At 34.6% G+C, this 18,147-nt stretch overlaps 2 protein-coding genes across 3 annotated transcripts in view; one reads left to right on the top strand and one right to left on the bottom strand.

The window, feature by feature from the left end:
• LOC120418995 (uncharacterized) overlaps positions 1–18,147 on the bottom strand; it is a 456,309-nt gene that overhangs the window by 433,021 nt on the left and 5,141 nt on the right. The window contains exons 2-3 of the mRNA XM_052711065.1: positions 9,932–10,520; positions 47–478 (exon numbers count right to left, since the gene is read on the bottom strand). Coding sequence (XP_052567025.1) covers positions 47–478; positions 9,932–10,229 — 730 coding nt within the window. The 5' untranslated portion in view covers positions 10,230–10,520. The remainder of the gene's footprint in view (positions 1–46; positions 479–9,931; positions 10,521–18,147) is intronic.
• The window catches only part of LOC120418653 (tyrosine-protein phosphatase non-receptor type 61F), a 148,223-nt gene that overhangs the window by 65,823 nt on the left and 64,253 nt on the right, over positions 1–18,147 (top strand). The gene's annotated exons all lie outside the window — the stretch shown is intronic.

Raw genomic sequence — 18,147 nt, forward strand, 5'->3', positions numbered from 1 at the left:
ACCATTCAAATACTATGAATTTAGCTATATTCTAAGCTTTAATTACCTGTATCTCGCTTGCGCTTTGCTGCAGTTACTGCTGATGCTGCTCCCTTCTGGAGATATTCAATTTCTTGCTGCTGCAGAGTACCGTTGTTCGGTAGCTGCTGCTGGTGATGGTGCTGCTGCTGGTTCTGTCTGAGAGAACTCAATCCACCATCATAGCGCGACGACGACGTTTCGTAGATGACGGATGGATGCCGGCCACCGTCTGGGACAACCGCACTCGATCGGACGACTGCTGGCGGAGGTGGAGGTGGCGGAGGCAGCTCAACCTCGTCCGCGGGTTCTAATCGCTCCGGTTCGTTCTGGCGTCGGAACGCTCGGGTTGGCGCGGACACACTTTCAAGCTTGATCTGCTGCTGCCCGTACGACGACGACGCAGTAGACAATTGGTGCCGCCCAGTGGGGGAAGTCTGGCCACCGGAATACTGGAGATCTGCGCGACAGAGGGATGAAAGAGAAAATACAAATAAACATTAATTAGGCAGGCTCGAACGGTTGAGGGTCAAAGAAATGACAGGTTTGCGACGCGCATCCGGTTGGCGTGCGAGACACGAGAAAAGAGAAAAAAGCAACTTAACAGCAAAAAAAGTAATTTATCGACGGAAATGATGGAACCCTGCAATTAAGCAGAGAGTCGTTTAATAAAAAAAAGCTACCTGAAAATAATAATGAGCACTTCGAAAATCATCTCCAAAATCCGCATCAGTTATTCATCGGGAAATGTGGTCGATTTCCGTCATAGTTGATGAAATTAAGAAATTTCCCAATCCAATAAATTTACGCCTAATGTGCGCCTTCTGAATCAACTCGTACTCTTTCAACCTTTGCCTAATTGGCGCCACTGTTAATTATGACCACATTTTGTATTTATTGTCTTTACGTTAAAAACGTTACTAAATCCATTAAGATATCCCCTAAAAAAATATGTATTTGATTAACTCTTTTAACAAAGCGCAAAATTCCCAAAACCGGTATTAACCCTCTACTGACCAATTTTTTTTTCGATTTTTTTCCCCTTTTCTAGGAGGTCACTTTAAACAACTTTTGTTCTACGAAAAACTTTACTTCTCTTGTTTCATGTTTTTCTTGTTTCATTTTTAATATTTTAATTTGCATTTATCTTGTTTAGTTTATGTTTGTTTTTGGTAGTATTTGCCTTATTCTACCACCTCCTATCATTACATTTTGCCTATCTAATTTTTTCATGTTTTTACAGTCACTTTTTCAATAATTTTTGCTTGTTTTTCACATTTTTTTTACTCTAGAGCAATTCAGCCCAAAACAGGAATTTTTTAGGTACCTTTTTCTCGACCCTCTCCGATTTCAATGAAACTTTGTAGACATGTTATCCTAGGCATATATAAGCCATTTTTGTGTATATGGAGTCAGTTACACTCGATAATGAAATTTGAGAAGGGCGTAAGTGTTTTAAATATTTTTGTATTTCGTAATTTAAATATTGCTGTATCTCGAAGCCGCTGCATCGTATCAAAAAGTGGTCAAAGACAAACTTGTAGGAAATTTGACGGGTTTTCCGAAAAAAATACACTGAAAGAAAAAAACACTCCACTTTTATGAGATTTTTTGATTTTTAAATTTAAAAGTCAAATTTGAAGGTGAAAAAAAAATGTTGAAAAAATAGGTTTTTTGATGGTTTTTGGCACTTTCTATTTGACCGACTTGATTTTTCAGTCTTGAAAATATTTTTAGCGGAAAGCTCGTACAATTTCCCATAAGTTTGTCTTTGAGCACATTTCAATTGGATGTATGGGCTTACAGATATAAGCTAATTTACTATCCAGGTTACTATACTACACTGAAAAAATATTATGTTTTCAGTTATGAGCAATGTAAGAATCTTTATCGAAAGATTTCCTTTTGACACTGAAAACAAACTCAAGATATCTTGTCTCATGCTAGATTTTTTTAGTAAAAAGAAACTCAAAACCCCAATTTCAGGATTATCGCGCGAAATTTCAGTTTCACTACTACATTTGCAAGTGAAATGTCTTACATTAAAAAATAACTAGTCACGAAAAAACGAACGATACTTACTTTGAGATTCACGAACAAATTTTGGTCTAACAGGTATTCCTTACTCCATGGGATACATAATTCGAATTGTTCTATTACATAACATTTCATTAAATACACGTATTACTATCCAGAACAATTTGCTGTGCATGTAAATACTCGTAAACGTGTATCTTCGGCAAAGTTGCAGGTTTATTTTATTTTTATTTTTTAATTTTAAGGATTGTTATAAAAAAACGAACTTTAAGCAAACATTGTTTTTGGTTTTTTAATTAATTAGATTTTTTTAAAAATAGGGGCCAAAGATGCTCTTTCCTGAAAATATTTATTTTTCTTTTAGCTGAGAAAATGTCCAATATCTTCAACTTCTTCCCTCAAATATATAGACAAATTAAAATAATTTAAGTTGTAAAGAGTTACTTGATTTCCAAATGTCGATATCAATTTGTGAAACAAATTTCAATACAATGCCGTTAAAGTTCAAAAAATTAACATTTCAACTTCCAACTCCTTAAAAAAGTGAAACGCTAATTTCAACTCGCTGGTTCTCGGGTAGAACTCAACCAATCGGGTCAATTCTTTTTTTTTCTTCTTTTTTGAGTGAATTATATTTATATTATTGGCTCTTGTAAAAAAAATCGACAAAATTCCGCGGAGACAAGGCCGAAAACCTGCGAGTTGAAGTTACCGTTTCAACTTTTCAGGGAGGCTTGGATCCGTGTATGTTGGACATGCGTTGGGCGTCCCAGTGTTAATAATTTCAAGGATATCGTTTATTGAAAAAATAACTTATATTTATTTTTTTTTTCTCAACATTTTATTGCAATATCTCAGCAACCAGAAGTTGGATCAAAAATCTATCTAGCTTTTTAAATAAACAGTTGAAAAAAAAAATTATAAATCAATTCCAAATTTTAACTCAATCTTTTTTTAAATTAATCAAAACTACGTTTCGATAGCAAATTCAATTTAAAGTAATTAAAAAAAATGTTTTCAAATCAAACACTAAAAACAATTTGGCCGTCCATGACAAAAAAAAGGATTTTTTAGCGTGTTGTCCACAACTTTGCCGAAGATACGAAATCGATTTTCCGATTATTTTCACATAACTTTTGTATGGCACAACTCGACTTTTTCTGGACACACTGAATCAATGGAATCAATCATGCTTAATTAAAAAGAAAAGGTGCCTTAGTTTGGATTTTCATGAATCTTTGGAATAAAATAAAAATTAACTAGGAGCATTGATAACTAGATATTTTCCTTAATTTAAAAAAAAGAGATTCCTGAAACAAAACTTTTTACTTTTTTATTCAATAATTTTGATTTTATGAAAATATTCAAACGCGCATTTTAATTAAAGCTTTGGCGCAAATCCACGAAAAACCATGAGGGGGGAGGGGGGGTCTAAAATTCTCAAAAAAAAGGCCACGTGGTTTATGCACGACCCCCTACCTTGGATGTAAACCAACAGCATATCCCACTTGCTCCCCACTGGTGACATTGTTGGTAATGAGTGAGGAAGGCCTCATCCACATAGGTGGATTAAGTTAGTTTTTTGTAAAGATATTACTTTTGAAAAAAAAAACATTACTTTTCAAAATATTGAAATCAAACTCTACAAAAAAAAAACTTTATTATAAGCAACATTTGGCCTAATTTTCAATGTTTAAAGATCAAATCCATGTGAAATTTACCATCTCTCGAATGAAAATATTTTCAAAATTTCAAAATCAAGGCAAGAAAAGAAGTAGTAAAAGGACCAGATTTTGAAATTTTGAAAAAAAAAATTGTCCCATGTTTCATATGTTTGGTTGGTTAAGGATTTGGTCCTAGTTTCATCCGATTTGCATTAATTTTGGGGAAAAAACCAGCTTGCTTTCTTCCAATATCTATGATCTTGATAAAAATAAGAAATTGTTTTATTTTCTAAAAACGAAAACACATTTTACAAGCTGTAGTTTAACGTCAAAGTTTAAAGTCAAAGTGATATGCCAACATTAGAAGAAGGATGAAATTACATGCTGTTCCCCTAATTGCCGAGCTATCGTTAGTTAAAAAATTAAGGTTAATTGGAAAATAATTAAAAAAAATCTCTATTTAATATTTTCGCTGTGCACTATCTCAGCAATTGCCAAATTTAAATTGTAAAATATTGGTACAGTTACATGCTTACATGAAAGAAATATTCTCAAAAACAAACACAAAAGGATACTGTTTTAAAAAACACAAAAAATATATATGGGTAGTTCTCTACCAACTCACACGAAATCGGGAAAAGTTGCCCCGACCCCTCTTCGATTTGCGTGAAACTTTGTCCTAAAGGGTAACTTTTGTCCCTGATCACGAATCCGAGGTCCGTTTTTTGATATCTCGTGACGGAGGGGCGGTACGACCCCTTCCATTTTTGAACATGCGAAAAAAGAGGTGTTTTTCAATAATTTGCAGCCTGAAACGGGTATGAGATAGAAATTTGGTGTCAAAGGGACTTTTATGTAAAATTAGACGCCCGATTTGATGGCGTACTCAGAATTCCGAAAAAACGTATTTTTCATCGAAAAAAACACTAAAAAAGTTTTAAAAAATCTCCCATTTTCCGTTACTCGACCGTAAAAAATTTTGGAACATGTCATTTTATGGGAAATTTAATTTACTTTTCGAATCTACATTGACCCAGAAGGGTCATTTTTTCATTTAGAACAAAATTTTTCATTTTAAAATTTCGTGTTTTTTCTAACTTTGCAGGGTTATTTTTTAGAGTGTAACAATGTTCAACAAAGTTGTAGAGCAAACAATTACAAAAATTTTGATATATAGACATAAGGGGTTTGCTAATAAACATCACGAGTTATCGCGATTTTACGAAAAAATTTTTTGATAAAGTTGGTCGTCATCGATCATGGCCGTTCATGGTCACCCGCGACAGACCCGGACGACGAAACAAAGAGAAACGCAAAAAGTCACTTTTTCAAAACTTTTTTTCGTAAAATCGCGATAACTCGTGATGTTTATAAGCAAATCCCTTATGTCTATATATCAAAATTTTTGTAATTGTCTGCTCTACAACTTTGTTGAACATTGTTACACTCTAAAAAATAACCCTGCAAAGTTAGAAAAAACACGAAATTTTAAAATGAAAAATTTTGTTCTAAATGAAAAAATGACCCTTCTGGGTCAATGTAGATTCGAAAAGTACATTAAATTTCCCATAAAATGACATGTTCCAAAATTTTTTACGGTCGAGTAACGGAAAATGGGAGATTTTTTAAAACTTTTTTAGTGTTTTTTTCGATGAAAAATACGTTTTTTCGGAATTCTGAGTACGCCATCAAATCGGGCGTCTAATTTTACATAAAAGTCCCTTTGACACCAAATTTCTATCTCATACCCGTTTCAGGCTGCAAATTATTGAAAAACACCTCTTTTTTCGCATGTTCAAAAATGGAAGGGGTCGTACCGCCCCTCCGTCACGAGATATCAAAAAACGGACCTCGGATTCGTGATCAGGGACAAAAGTTACCCTTTAGGACAAAGTTTCACGCAAATCGAAGAGGGGTCGGGGCAACTGCTGTGTGAGTTGGCGGAGAATTACCCATATTTTACCTGGAATTAACCCTTAAAAGGCTATAACATGAAACTGCGCGTACAGTATTTTTCACTAGAAAATTTTGTTTAACTTTAAACATGTCTTTTTTAAGGAGGGGGTGTTAAAATAACTCTTAAAATCATTTGTTTAAATCACAGAAACTACGTTTTATGCTTCACTATATATTATTCTTCAATAAACTAAAAAAATCTTCACTCGATTTGAATGCAACACAAAAAAAATCCTCCTGGTTTATGGATGGGATCTATATTTAAATATTTTGAAACACAATGTAGGTCACGCGTATTCTCATTTACTGAACTGTTCTTATAACGTTCGACTAATAAAGCAAAAATGTTTTCTGTTATATAATTTTACATTTTCTTGAATTTCATATCAAAGCAAGATTTAACAATCTTGTCCAGTCAGAATGAGTAAAATAAATTGAATTTTCTGCGACGTTTAGCCCATTAAACATGTTTTTAAGGGGTTTAGCTCACTTTTCAAAAACTAAATTCAAAATCAATTTGCAAAAATAATATTATTTTTAACAAAATCGTAATTTTTATTCTAAATGAGAAATGAAAACAAACAAGTAGTATTTCACGGGAATCATCCACCCAAATAAACACATATAGTTAAAATAAACAGGCCCAAAAAAAAAATGATTGTTTTTTAAATGTGATTCTAAAGATAAACAATACTCTTCATTTTATTTTGAATTAATTTCTTTCAAAACTATACCTTTCAAATGATTTGAGAAAATTGAAAAATTTCACGAATTTCACGCCGTTTACGAAATCGTCAAAAATCACTAACCCTATATTAGTAAGTAAACCAGGGTATTCACTCGCTTAATTGGGTACTAAAGCCCTATGTCAATTTATACAACGGCAAAAAACACGATTAAAAACCATTTCTGATCACTTTTTTTCATTTTAATGCAAAACAAAATATTGACAAGGCAACATTTTTTCGATGGATCAACTATGGTCCCCTTGGAACGTGCTGTCAAGTAGGAACTTTTCTGTCAAGGAGGCCCGCGAGGTTATTTTTTCCAAATTGATTTAAAAATCCATTTTAAACTATTCGTGGTCGTACAAAGGGTCATTGTACTCAGAAAAATAAGCTTCATCGCTGTAAACAATAACATCAGCAATCTAAGCTTCATTTTAGGACCCAATTCTACAGTAGTTCATGAGATTATTTTTATTCCTTTCTGAGTTTGATAAATTATTTTGAGAAAAATCTTTACATTTTCACACAAACATAAAATTTCACGGGATTTCGCGGAAAAAATCGCGAATTTCACGCTGTCCGCGCAATCGTGAAATTTCACTAACCCTAATAATAATATATACATGTAATATGGAAAACCTTTATTTTTATTATCTTTACAATTTTCTACTTAAGTATAATTTTGACTAGAGGTGGGCAAAACCGCTCTTTTTTAGGAGCCGCTCATTTTCGTTCGCTCATTAAAAAGAGCCGCTCTTTTGAACGGCTCTTTCGCTCTTTTTCAAAATTTTGATAAAAAGGTTTTTCTAAAATCGTATGATTTTATAAGTTATTTCACATAGGACTTTTACAAATAATTTGATAAAAAAAATTAAAGCTGAAAACGAGAAGATGCTCTTTAAAACCATAGTTCTTGGCGGTCTCTAGGTCAAGATTTCTACTCGAACCTACACACCAAAAAATTATTAATATCACACTGAACGGAATTTAAGATTCGATGTAAATATGATGAACTTAATTCAAAACCTGACGTAGAATTATGTTTCATTAGATGCTGAATCACTATTTCTCATTTGAATCACATTATGAAATATTCAATCAATTATCGTGTAAAATTAATCATCGTTTGACTTGTTTTTGTGTTCTATTTGATGCACATCATTGGAGCGTGTTTTGAGATGTAATTTTTTGTTGCATTTAACTGAATATTAAAACAATTTGACCTTTCTCTCTTAAGAGTGCAAGTCAAACGTCAGCCATCTTCGTGTAGTGCAAATCGGTGCGTGTTGAGTTTGCAACGTGTTCCAAAAAAACTGAAACCTCTTGATAATTCGAGGTTTATTCAGTAAAAATATTAAAGTAAGTACTTAAAAACTGCAGCTGCAATAAGAGCTAAATATGAATTGCAAAAGGATAACAAAAATTTGTTTATTTGTATTGCTAGCTGAACGACGATTCTCTGTAGGATGCCGAAGGTTAAACAGAAAAATATTCCCTTCGTTGGTGCTACGGGATCGGTCCGGAACGGAATGGCTTGTACGGGACCAGATAGCAAGCCGCACCGAACGTGATGCCGTCGTTATTCAACTGGCCAGAAATTTGGTCATCATCAATTATGCGGAAACTTTTGACCTTGTGGAGATCTTCCGTGGAACCATCAGCAAGTGACCACCGGGAACAGATGATGTCAGTGAATGTGTTGACTCCGGCGGCGACCATCGTTCCAAGAGCACCGAAGAAATAAGTGAAACAAGTGCCGGCCGCTCGATTTCCCGTGAGTGCTTCAAGATTTTGCAAAATCACTGATAAAGCCAAAGTTTTGTTTAAATATTAACGAAAAAACAAGATGTGAGTGTGTGTGTGTGTGTGTGTGTGTGTGTGTGTGTGTGTGTGTGTGTGTGTGTGTGTGTGTGATAGTAAAAATAAATGTTACATTGACGATGATTTACAAACTTGTTTTCATTTCTAACCTAGAAAAATCACACCAATACCAGCAGGTGGACCACTAAAATTACATCAATATGAAAATTACATGCAAGAATCTCAGCTCGTGTAAAATTCAATGCGTTGTCAAAGGCTAGAAAGAAACATGTAATTTTCAAATCTGATGTAATATTATAGCAGATATGACGCTCCAGTTATGTGCATCGAATCAACAGAAAATTACACGATTATTTTTTGGTGTGTATACATTCAAGTAATTGAGTGGCATCCAAACTTAAATCTAGCATGTTGGAAAAATTGCTTTTAATTTTAAAATTGCGTTTATTTCTGCAAGAATTGAACTAATGCTGATATTTTATTTGGAGAAAACATTCTGCGAACTCTTTTCTACATTCTCATTTAATCAATGAAGTCTGTAATTGCTAAAAGGATTTTTTTCCAAAATCTCTAAATTATTCAGTAAATTTTTGGTAATATTTTACTAATTATGCAATTTGAAATGCTCAAATTTATATTTCGGTAATACTTTAATGTACAATAGTTTTTTTTAATATTGTTTAATAAATCATTTACTTTTGGAATTAATTTGCATTGAAAAATTTTAAATTTTATTTTCAATTCTCAAAAACAAATTCATTACTAATTTTTTTTTTAGGTTCAATAAATTATATTTATAACAAAAATCATGCCATTTCGAGCCGGATTTTTCAAAAGACGGAAGTTTAAAAAAGAACCGCGGTTTTTTTGTGAGCTACGGATCTTTCGCTCTTTTTAGTGAACCGACATTTTGAGCGGCTCGCTCTTTTTTTGCCCACCTCTAATTTTAACGATTAATAACTTAGGCCGTTGCAAAGATTTTTCAAAGTTTATGTCGTCCAACTCGGTGGTGCATTTTAAAACACTTTTTTCATTAAAATTTTTATACCATGGCTCGTAATTTCAATTTTTATACTTTTTTATTTTTTGCACCCCTTTGGTCAGAGTCGAGGGACATAAACTTCAAAAAATATTTGCAACGGCCTTATTAAAAAATAGTATGATGCAAATTAATTTTGACGAAATTAACTAATTTAAAAAAAAAAAAAAACAAAAAAAAAAAAAAAAACAAAAAAAAAACAAAAACAAAAAAAAATGTCTGTCATGTCTGCATGTCTGATGTCGATAATTCGTAAATTGAACGAGAATCGATCGAAAAATAACATCTTTAAAAATTGGCAACCTTTTGAAAACAAACCTGAGATATAAATAATATTGAAGATCGACAATTATTCGCAGTAATTCACAATACAAAGCTAAAACAAAACTCGTAATGAAGGAGCAAATCAAAACACAACCTTACTCAGTGCAAATTAGATGAATGGAAAACCTATAATAACACAAAACCACCGCCGGAGCCGGCTTTCAAAAACTTAAACGCACGACCAAGAACCACACAAAAAAATAACAAAAGAGAGAAACGACAAAACTATAAAACAAGCACCTGCGAATTCTCAGCGCAACTTCCTCGCAAACAACAACAACTAAACAACAGCATAGAATAAGACAAGACAAAACTCAAGAACCGGAACAGCGCAGATTCTTTACCTTGATAGCTAACCACTCTGGCCAGTTGTTGCCGTTGCTGTTTACGTTCCTCCAAAAACTGCGACGACGACGGCGACGACGACGGTGATGACAGGGCACAAATCTCCCCTAGTTTCGGCACGGGATAACCTTCACCGAGTCTACCGGTTGTTGGTCGGTGGTTGAGATGATGATCGCGGGATTCGCCAAATTGTTGCTCGTAATGGCGCTCAGCCGAGGTCAACTCTGCTGCTGTTGGTGGTGTTGGTTGCCGACCGGAATAGTCGTCGTAACTGGACCGGAAGTGCGACGTTTTCATTTGCGGCCACGCCTACACGCATCCGGGAGTTTTACGGAGGGGGGGACGGGGAAGTTGAGGACACTACACTGATCGATGGTGAAGAGTTACGGCGAGATTGGATCGAACTGGGGCGTTCTTTGTCAAGGACTATCTACGAACGGTTTAAGTACGTCGAGTTTGAACAGTTATTTTGCAGCGGAATTTGAGTTTGGTTAATTATAGTTCCGCATAAAGTTTGCTTGATGCACATGTTTGATTTTTGTTTACTGATGAATCTTTTTGTCACAGATTTTAAATGTTTTTGTTCAGCTATAAATAGGTTAGGAGCAATTCCAGATCAAATCAGGATTTTTCTGGTACTTTTGTACCCGACCCTCTCCGATTTCAATGAAACTTTGTAGACATGTTATCATATCCCTATATAAGTCATTTTTGTGTATATGGAGCCAATAGTACTCGAAAACAACATTTGAGAAGGGCGTAAAGTACTTAAATATTTTTGTATTTTGTAATTTAAAAATTACTGTATCTCGAAGCCGTCGCGTCGTATCAAAAAGTGGTCAAAGACAAACTTGTAGGAAATTGGACTGGCTTTCTGAAAAAAATACACTGAAAGAAGAATACACGCCACATCTATGAGAATTTTTGATTTTTAAGTCTAAACTTAAATTTAAAGGTGAAGTCACGATTTTTTTCGTTCAAAATTTTTGAGGAAATAGCCTAAAATATAATCAAAAGACTGACGAAAAATGCAGGATGGTATGTCTCTCCTTAAAAAAAATAAAAAAAATCATTTACTATAACTTTTTTTTTAAACTGGTCTAAACGTCATTTTTTTTGAAAACCGGTAGTGGGAATCGATTCTCCAGACAATTTTACATAAAAGTCTCGATATTGACCATTGTCCTATGTCCTATCCTTGCGAAGATACAGCAGTTTTAAAAATGAAAATGTTGAAAAAACGTTTTTTGTGGTTTTTGGCAATTTCTATATGACAGACTTGGTTTTTCAGTCTCGTAAATATTTTTACCGGAAAGCTCGTCCGAATCCCCATAAGTTTGCCTTGGACATCTTTTTGATTTATATCGTTTTTAAATTTAAGTAATCAAATTTACTATCCTAGTTTCTACCACACTGAAAAAAATATTATTTTTTCAGTTATTAGCAATGTAATTAAGCTTATATCTGTAAGCCCTTACATCCAATTGAAATGCTGTCAAAGGCAAACTTATGGGAAATTGGACGAGCTTTCCGGTAAAAATATTTACGAGACTGAAAACCCAAGTCTTTCATATAGAAATTGCCAAAAACCACCAAAAACCGTTTTTTTAACATTTTCATTTTTAAAACCACTGTATCTTCCCAAGGATTGGACATAGGACAATGGTCAATATGGAGACTTTTATGTAAAATTGTCTGTAGAATTGATTCCCACTACCAGGTTTTCAAAAAAAATGACGTTTAGACCACTTTTCAAAAAAACTGTTTTAGTAAATGATTTTTGTATTTTTTTAGGAGAGACATACCATCCTGCATTTTTCGTCAGTCTTTTGATTATATTTTAGGCTATTTCCTCAGAAAATTTGAACGAAAAAAATCGTGACATCACCTTTAAATTTAAGTTTTAGACTTAAAAATCAAAAAATCTCATAGATGTGGCGTGTATTTTTATTTCAGTGTATTTTTTTTTTCAAAAGCCCGTCCAATTTCCTACAAGTTTGTCTTTGACCACTTTTTGATACGACGCAACGGCTTCGAGATACAGTAATTTTTAAATTACAAAATACAACAATTTTTAAATACCTTACCTAGGATAACATGTCTACAAAATTTCATTGAAATCGGAGAGGGTCGAGTACAAAAGTACCAGAAAAATTCCTGATTTGAGCTAGAATTGCTCTTAGAATGAATTTAATTTTGTTTAATCAGGATAAATTTCACACCTGGAAACGTTGGCAAAACCATTATTATTAACTGTTAAAGTCAAAAGACGCCGAGCTCCCGTGGTGTAGTGGTACGGGTTTCGCTCTGTAAGCGGAAGGTCGATGGCTTGAAACCCATCTGGCGAGGCAAAAGGGGTAGGTGGCGGTCGAGAGGGGATATCGGCTGCTGCGGGAATTGACTTTGTCAAGTCCCAAGCCTCTCCAAAACCCATCCCATCCAATCTCTCGGACGATCTGTTGGCGACTGAGTCTGAGCGTTGAAGAACTCTGTAACTCTGCAGAGAAGAGCTTCAAATGCTACTTTCGACTCGGTCACATGCTCTCAGGCAAAATTCGAGCTGAAGATTGGGCTATATGATCGGTAACGATCTCTAGATGGGTCAAAAATAAAACGAGATTTCCCCTCAATCTCGCTCATCTCCACGTCCTCGGATCGGTCTCTCGTGCTCGTGTGGCATGGCATTTGGGGGATTGGTCTGGGGAATGAGAGGGGGCAACTGCTCGAATAATTTGTCAAATACTGTCTCGCTCAAACAATAGCGCTACGGAAGACGATCGTTCGGCAGGCTGTGTATAGCAGCAAAACAGAAAACCTGAGAACAGATCATACTACAATAGATACGCAAGTGTCGCAGTGGTCCGTGTCTGTTCACAGTAAAAAAAAAAAAAAAAGTCAAAAGACAATCCCGGATGTTGCCATGAAGCAAGTCCTTCTAACAAATACATTTATACAACGAGGTTTACCGAGTCGGATAAATACGACAAGTGCTGAAAATCATGTTTTGCAAGGAGTTGGAAGGTCAAAGTCAAGTGTCCATATAATTTGTTCATATCAAAATAATATTGAAAAGTATTACTTTTCAAAACAAGTGCTGAAAAGTTCAATTTTATAGCATTTATTTGAACTTTTCAGCCAACCTTTTCAGTTCAAAGTTTTACTTTCCGATTCTGTTATTTTTAGAAGAAAAAAAAAGGCCATTTCGGCATTCTAGAATGATAGGAATAGTGAGCACCCTACATTTTGAGTACCGTAAAACAAGGTGTCATTGACAAAAGACTGCATTACGGAAATCGATGGTTGGAAAAGTTCTAAAATTTGATTGTACGTATTTGAATACGTCAAATCTGGAGCAGCATTTGAAAAGGGCTCATAAGCATTTTTATGCAGAATATATTTTGCAAATAATTTCAGTTATCAAAACGCTTATTCGCCCTTTTGTCATATTGATCCAGAAATAAGCTTGCAGATAAAATTCAGGGGTAGCGAAGAAGCCGCCATCTCGAATGTTCAGATAACAAACACTGAGAATCAGTATAGTACATACTGCTACGGTAACACGAAGTGGGTTGTTCTGTTTGAACTCAATAGTCCCATGCAAATGTGTGAAAGCAAACTGAAAACTGTGTAATGCCGATTCTTAGTGTACGGGCGCACTGTTTGATCGACCAAAAGAAAAAAAAAAGCAAAAAAAGGGTAACAGAAAAATCACCTTTTTCGATATGAATTTTCAGCCAAAATTGGGATGGCATCTCCAATAATGTGATAGAATTTGCCATCATTATGCAAACAAATTTTAAAATCAAAAACCAAAACAATGATTTGTTATGGACTACCATTTGACAGCTAGTGCTTTTGTTGTGGGCTCTCATTTGACAACCGTGCTAATGTCGACTGCTGTCAGTTTGCTTTGGTCGGAATAGGGTTGCCATCCCCCCCGGTAAAATTACACAATTTTCTATGCAATTCCTGGGAATTACATACACCACATCTGGATGTGTGTTTTTTTAAGTGTGTGGGAAAAAAGTGGATAGTAAACGCTCCATACAAAAAAGATTTTATTTGTACGGAAATTTTCCACGGGCGTAAAACACAAAAGTTTAAACCGTGTAGAGAAATATATTTTATATATTTTTTTATTTCTGAAGCAAAAAATAAACTTTTAAATATAAACTTAGTCTGCGATAGTTTCAAACATTTTTACGAAAATAAATAATAAAATTCCAACATGCCAATTAATATTTTTGTACGATTCGACGATTTCACTTATTTTGAACAGTGTTTAGTGAATATTAACAGGGTGACCACTAAATTCCCATTTTCAAATTTCCGACTGTTTCCAGACTTTTCCAGAAAACTCAAATAGGCATTTCTTATCTAAAGAATGATTTCAAACAAAAAACTCTCTATAAGAAAAGTCAATATCAACCACCGAAAAAAATCTAAATTAAATTTTTGAATTGGCTATTTTCGTAAACACAGAAACTGAACAACAATTAAAAAAAAATACACCAAAAATTAAAATTCATTATTACGATTCAGAGTAGAACACAATTAGTCCTTGGAAAAAAATCGAAAGTTCAACAATACAACTTTTATGTTATTTTTTAAATTGGTAAACGTCAAAAAAAATCAAATTATTCGCTCTACAGCATTGCCTTGGCGTTCTCGATTACGAGATTCCTACTCGAAACTAGGTGTCCGAAGGCTTGATTGTTGAGACAATTGCAAACCTCTTTTTACACCTAAAGCTTCCATCCACCCCAGGATTCGAACTGACGACCTTTGGATTGTTAGTCCAACTGCCTACCAGCGACTCCACCGAGGCAGGACCCAGGGAGACGACTCCTACACCTGGACTGAGCTAACGACCTAACCTAGAGGTTAGACCGGGGCCAACATTTACTTCCCTATCCGATGGAAGGCGTGATCAGACAAATCTCGTCTCAAAATTTGCCACCGAAACCTTCTGGGATCGAACCCAGGCCGACTGGGTGAGAGGCAATCACGCTTACCCCTACACCACGGTCCCGGAATTAATTTAAACAAAAATATTTACAAAAAAAACATTTCCAAACTCAAGTGGCAATCTGTATTTAAATACTCAATTAATGTGACAAAATAAAATAGAAACATAACTCTAGGCTGGGGATTAGGCTCTATTTTTATTTAGTTTTTCATTAACTTTGCCTCTTGTTGATAAACAGAAATTAATAGAGATCATTTGATTCACAAAATCCAACATTTTTTATTATTTTGAATGCCTTAAACAACTTTTCGATACTCAAATATATTGAAATAGTGAAAAGAACCTTAAACTTAAAGTTAGCTACTAAAGCAGAATTGAGAATTGAAAATTGTACAAAATATTACAAAATTATTCAAGAGTTAATATTAATTTTCAAGCAAGGATGTTTGGAATTCCCTACTTTTCCCGACTTTTTGACAAAAATAAACATTAATTCCCGACTTTTTCCCGACTTTCCCGATTTCCCGACTTGAGTGACCACCCTGATAATATTATTGATTTTTAGACAAATATTTAAAAAAAAAAATAAAAAAAAAACCTGACGGAAGAAGCAATTTCGCTGTAACAGTTCAATAGGGCGAATCTGCGTTTGTGAACAAGCAGTCTATCCCCCTCTTACTTGACGTGAACTGTCACTTGAGCAATACTACGGAATTCTCTACCAAAACCGGAAAGTGATTTTATTTGTTTTTTTTTTTATTTGGCTCAACCTTTGTGGGGGCCTTCCCTATGACCAAAGAAACCATGTTGTGTCATTGGTTCACCCATACAAGTCTCCATTCAATTTTGGCAGCTGTCCATACAAAAATAGTATGTAAATATTCGAAAATCTGTAAATTTTGAAGGAATTTTTTGATTCAGTGTCTTCGGCAAAGAACTTTACACATTTTTTGATAATGTGGCCCGTTTTCATGATTAAGCCACCGAAAGTTTGATTTCAGCAAAATATTTTCAGTTTTTTGATTTTTAAAAATAAGGACCATGCGAGACCATCTCTGAAAATATTTTTTCAAAAGTTCAGACAATTTGCTTTAAAATTATCTAAGAGCCACTGAAAATTGTACCACCTGGATACAGCCGCTTAAAGATAAAGAAATAGGAAAATTGAAGTTTTCTAAGTCTAACCCAAACAGCCCTCTATTTTCTATGCCTATGGTCCGTTTATCAATGTTAAAAAATGAAACATTCGTGAAATTTTACGATCTTACGCTTTTTGATACTGAACATGGCAGTTGACATTTCGACAGAATTAAATTCTACCCCGAATACAGGGTGACCACTCGAATTCCATTTTCAAGTTTCCGAAACTCAAACAATAGGCGTTTCTTATCTAAAATGATTTCAAACAAAAAACTTGTTATTTAAAAGTTAATAAAAACCATCACCATTGAAAATTTTCGTAAAAACAAAAACTTCACAACAAATTCCAATATTTTATTGTAAGTCAAAGCACGTTAAAAAAAATTGAAAATTAACTAGGAATTCGTTTTCGTTTTCGTTTTACGGAGCAAGGTGGGGGACGCGGCCTCAAGTCAATCCAAGTCCGGTTTCTTGTGGAAAAAAGGGTAGTGGCCGAACTAGTATTGCATACCAAATGAACACCACCGGAAGATATAGTGGATCGGGAGGGGGAAGGTGAAAGAAAATTAGTGTAGGTGTGAGTAGTAAGAACTTGGATTGATCGATCAGTTACGTTTGTCTAAATTTGAAACATAATAAAGGAACTCTAAAGTAGTTATTCAAACAAAAATCAAAACAAAAAAGGCCTGGAAGAAAATACAAAGAAACCCTATTATGCATTCCAACTCTAAATGGAATCTAAGAATCGCTCTGGAAAACGAAAGATGAAATAACTTGTATATGGAATACAAATCTTGATGTTGAAACCTCCAAACGGGGTTCCCGTCCTGTCACGTCCGTCAGTAGTATTGTCGTACATTACACCTAGAAGCATTTCTGCCAAAACCTTGACTAAACTTTCTGAAATAACACTAATCTTAAATCCCCATAACTTTTAGTAACAAAGGTAAACATTCCTTTATCTTGCCTAGTTTAAACCTGTCTTGCCGCTTCCAAAACTAATAAACATAAATGAACAGTTCATCTTGTATAAGTTAAACAGGCATCGTGAATGAGAAAATAGACAACCATTTCGTGCCTTCCATTTCATTAGGGCACACAACTCATGTGAACAAGAGTGTAACTCTCTCTCACCTTATGAAAACTATCATTTAAGTGAAAGGGACACACTCCCGCTCACAAAACCCATGCGCACTTTTGAAATGTTAGGCTCCATTTGATCGTCAAAGCTCCAGTAGATCCTCGATTCGCAACAATGGTCGATACAACCATAATCCGAGAACCGTTAGTTCAACAGATTAACGAATTTTGTCCGATATCATTTCATTATTGATTGATCGAGATGCTATGGCAACTTTGACAAATCAGAACAGTACTCAACATGAATATTAACGATTCTGGCTGTATTACTTGCCCCGCTGACTGCCTAATGTAATTCTGATAATTGTTATCTTTAATCAAATTCCTAAAATTACTTAATGTAAAATCTTCAAAGACCCTATTTTAATTTTAATTTGGCATTCGAATGAGAAACTATTTTTTTGAAAACTAAGTTCTAACCTAACTCCCACGTTCGATAGGGGAAAAGTCACATATGTAGCGGTTTATTGGACATTTGTGATATTTCCACTATCGGAGAACCTCTTGGTCTCGACGCCAGCTTAACTCACCAGCAGTCGCGTTAGTATTCATTGTACACACGTTGTAAGGACATTTTAAGAGTGCCCAAAATACGCAACTTCTAGATGGTTAAGCCAAAAGACATCGATAAGCCTTGGTGCTACGGCAAAGCGGGTTCTCATCAGCATGGAACGATATCCATTGTGTTAATAAAATGGAAGTTTTAACAGTATTTGGAACAATACAATTAAACCCTCAATTTCATTACCATGACGGAACTATCCATGCCCCTTGACAAAATGAGTACTATAACGATCTATATAATACTCCCCTGGCAAGGCCCAAGGAAAATTAACTAGGAATTCGTTTAAAAAATGTTTTGCCAAGTTCCTTATAAATTTTGTAATTTTTTATTTTGTTTTCAAACGTCAAAAAAGATTTTCCATTTTTCATTCAGGACGAACAACGATTGGATTTTTTTTTCAG

Source organism: Culex pipiens, chromosome 3 (assembly GCF_016801865.2).
Source record: "Culex pipiens pallens isolate TS chromosome 3, TS_CPP_V2, whole genome shotgun sequence".
NCBI classification, from domain to species: domain Eukaryota; kingdom Metazoa; phylum Arthropoda; class Insecta; order Diptera; family Culicidae; genus Culex; species Culex pipiens.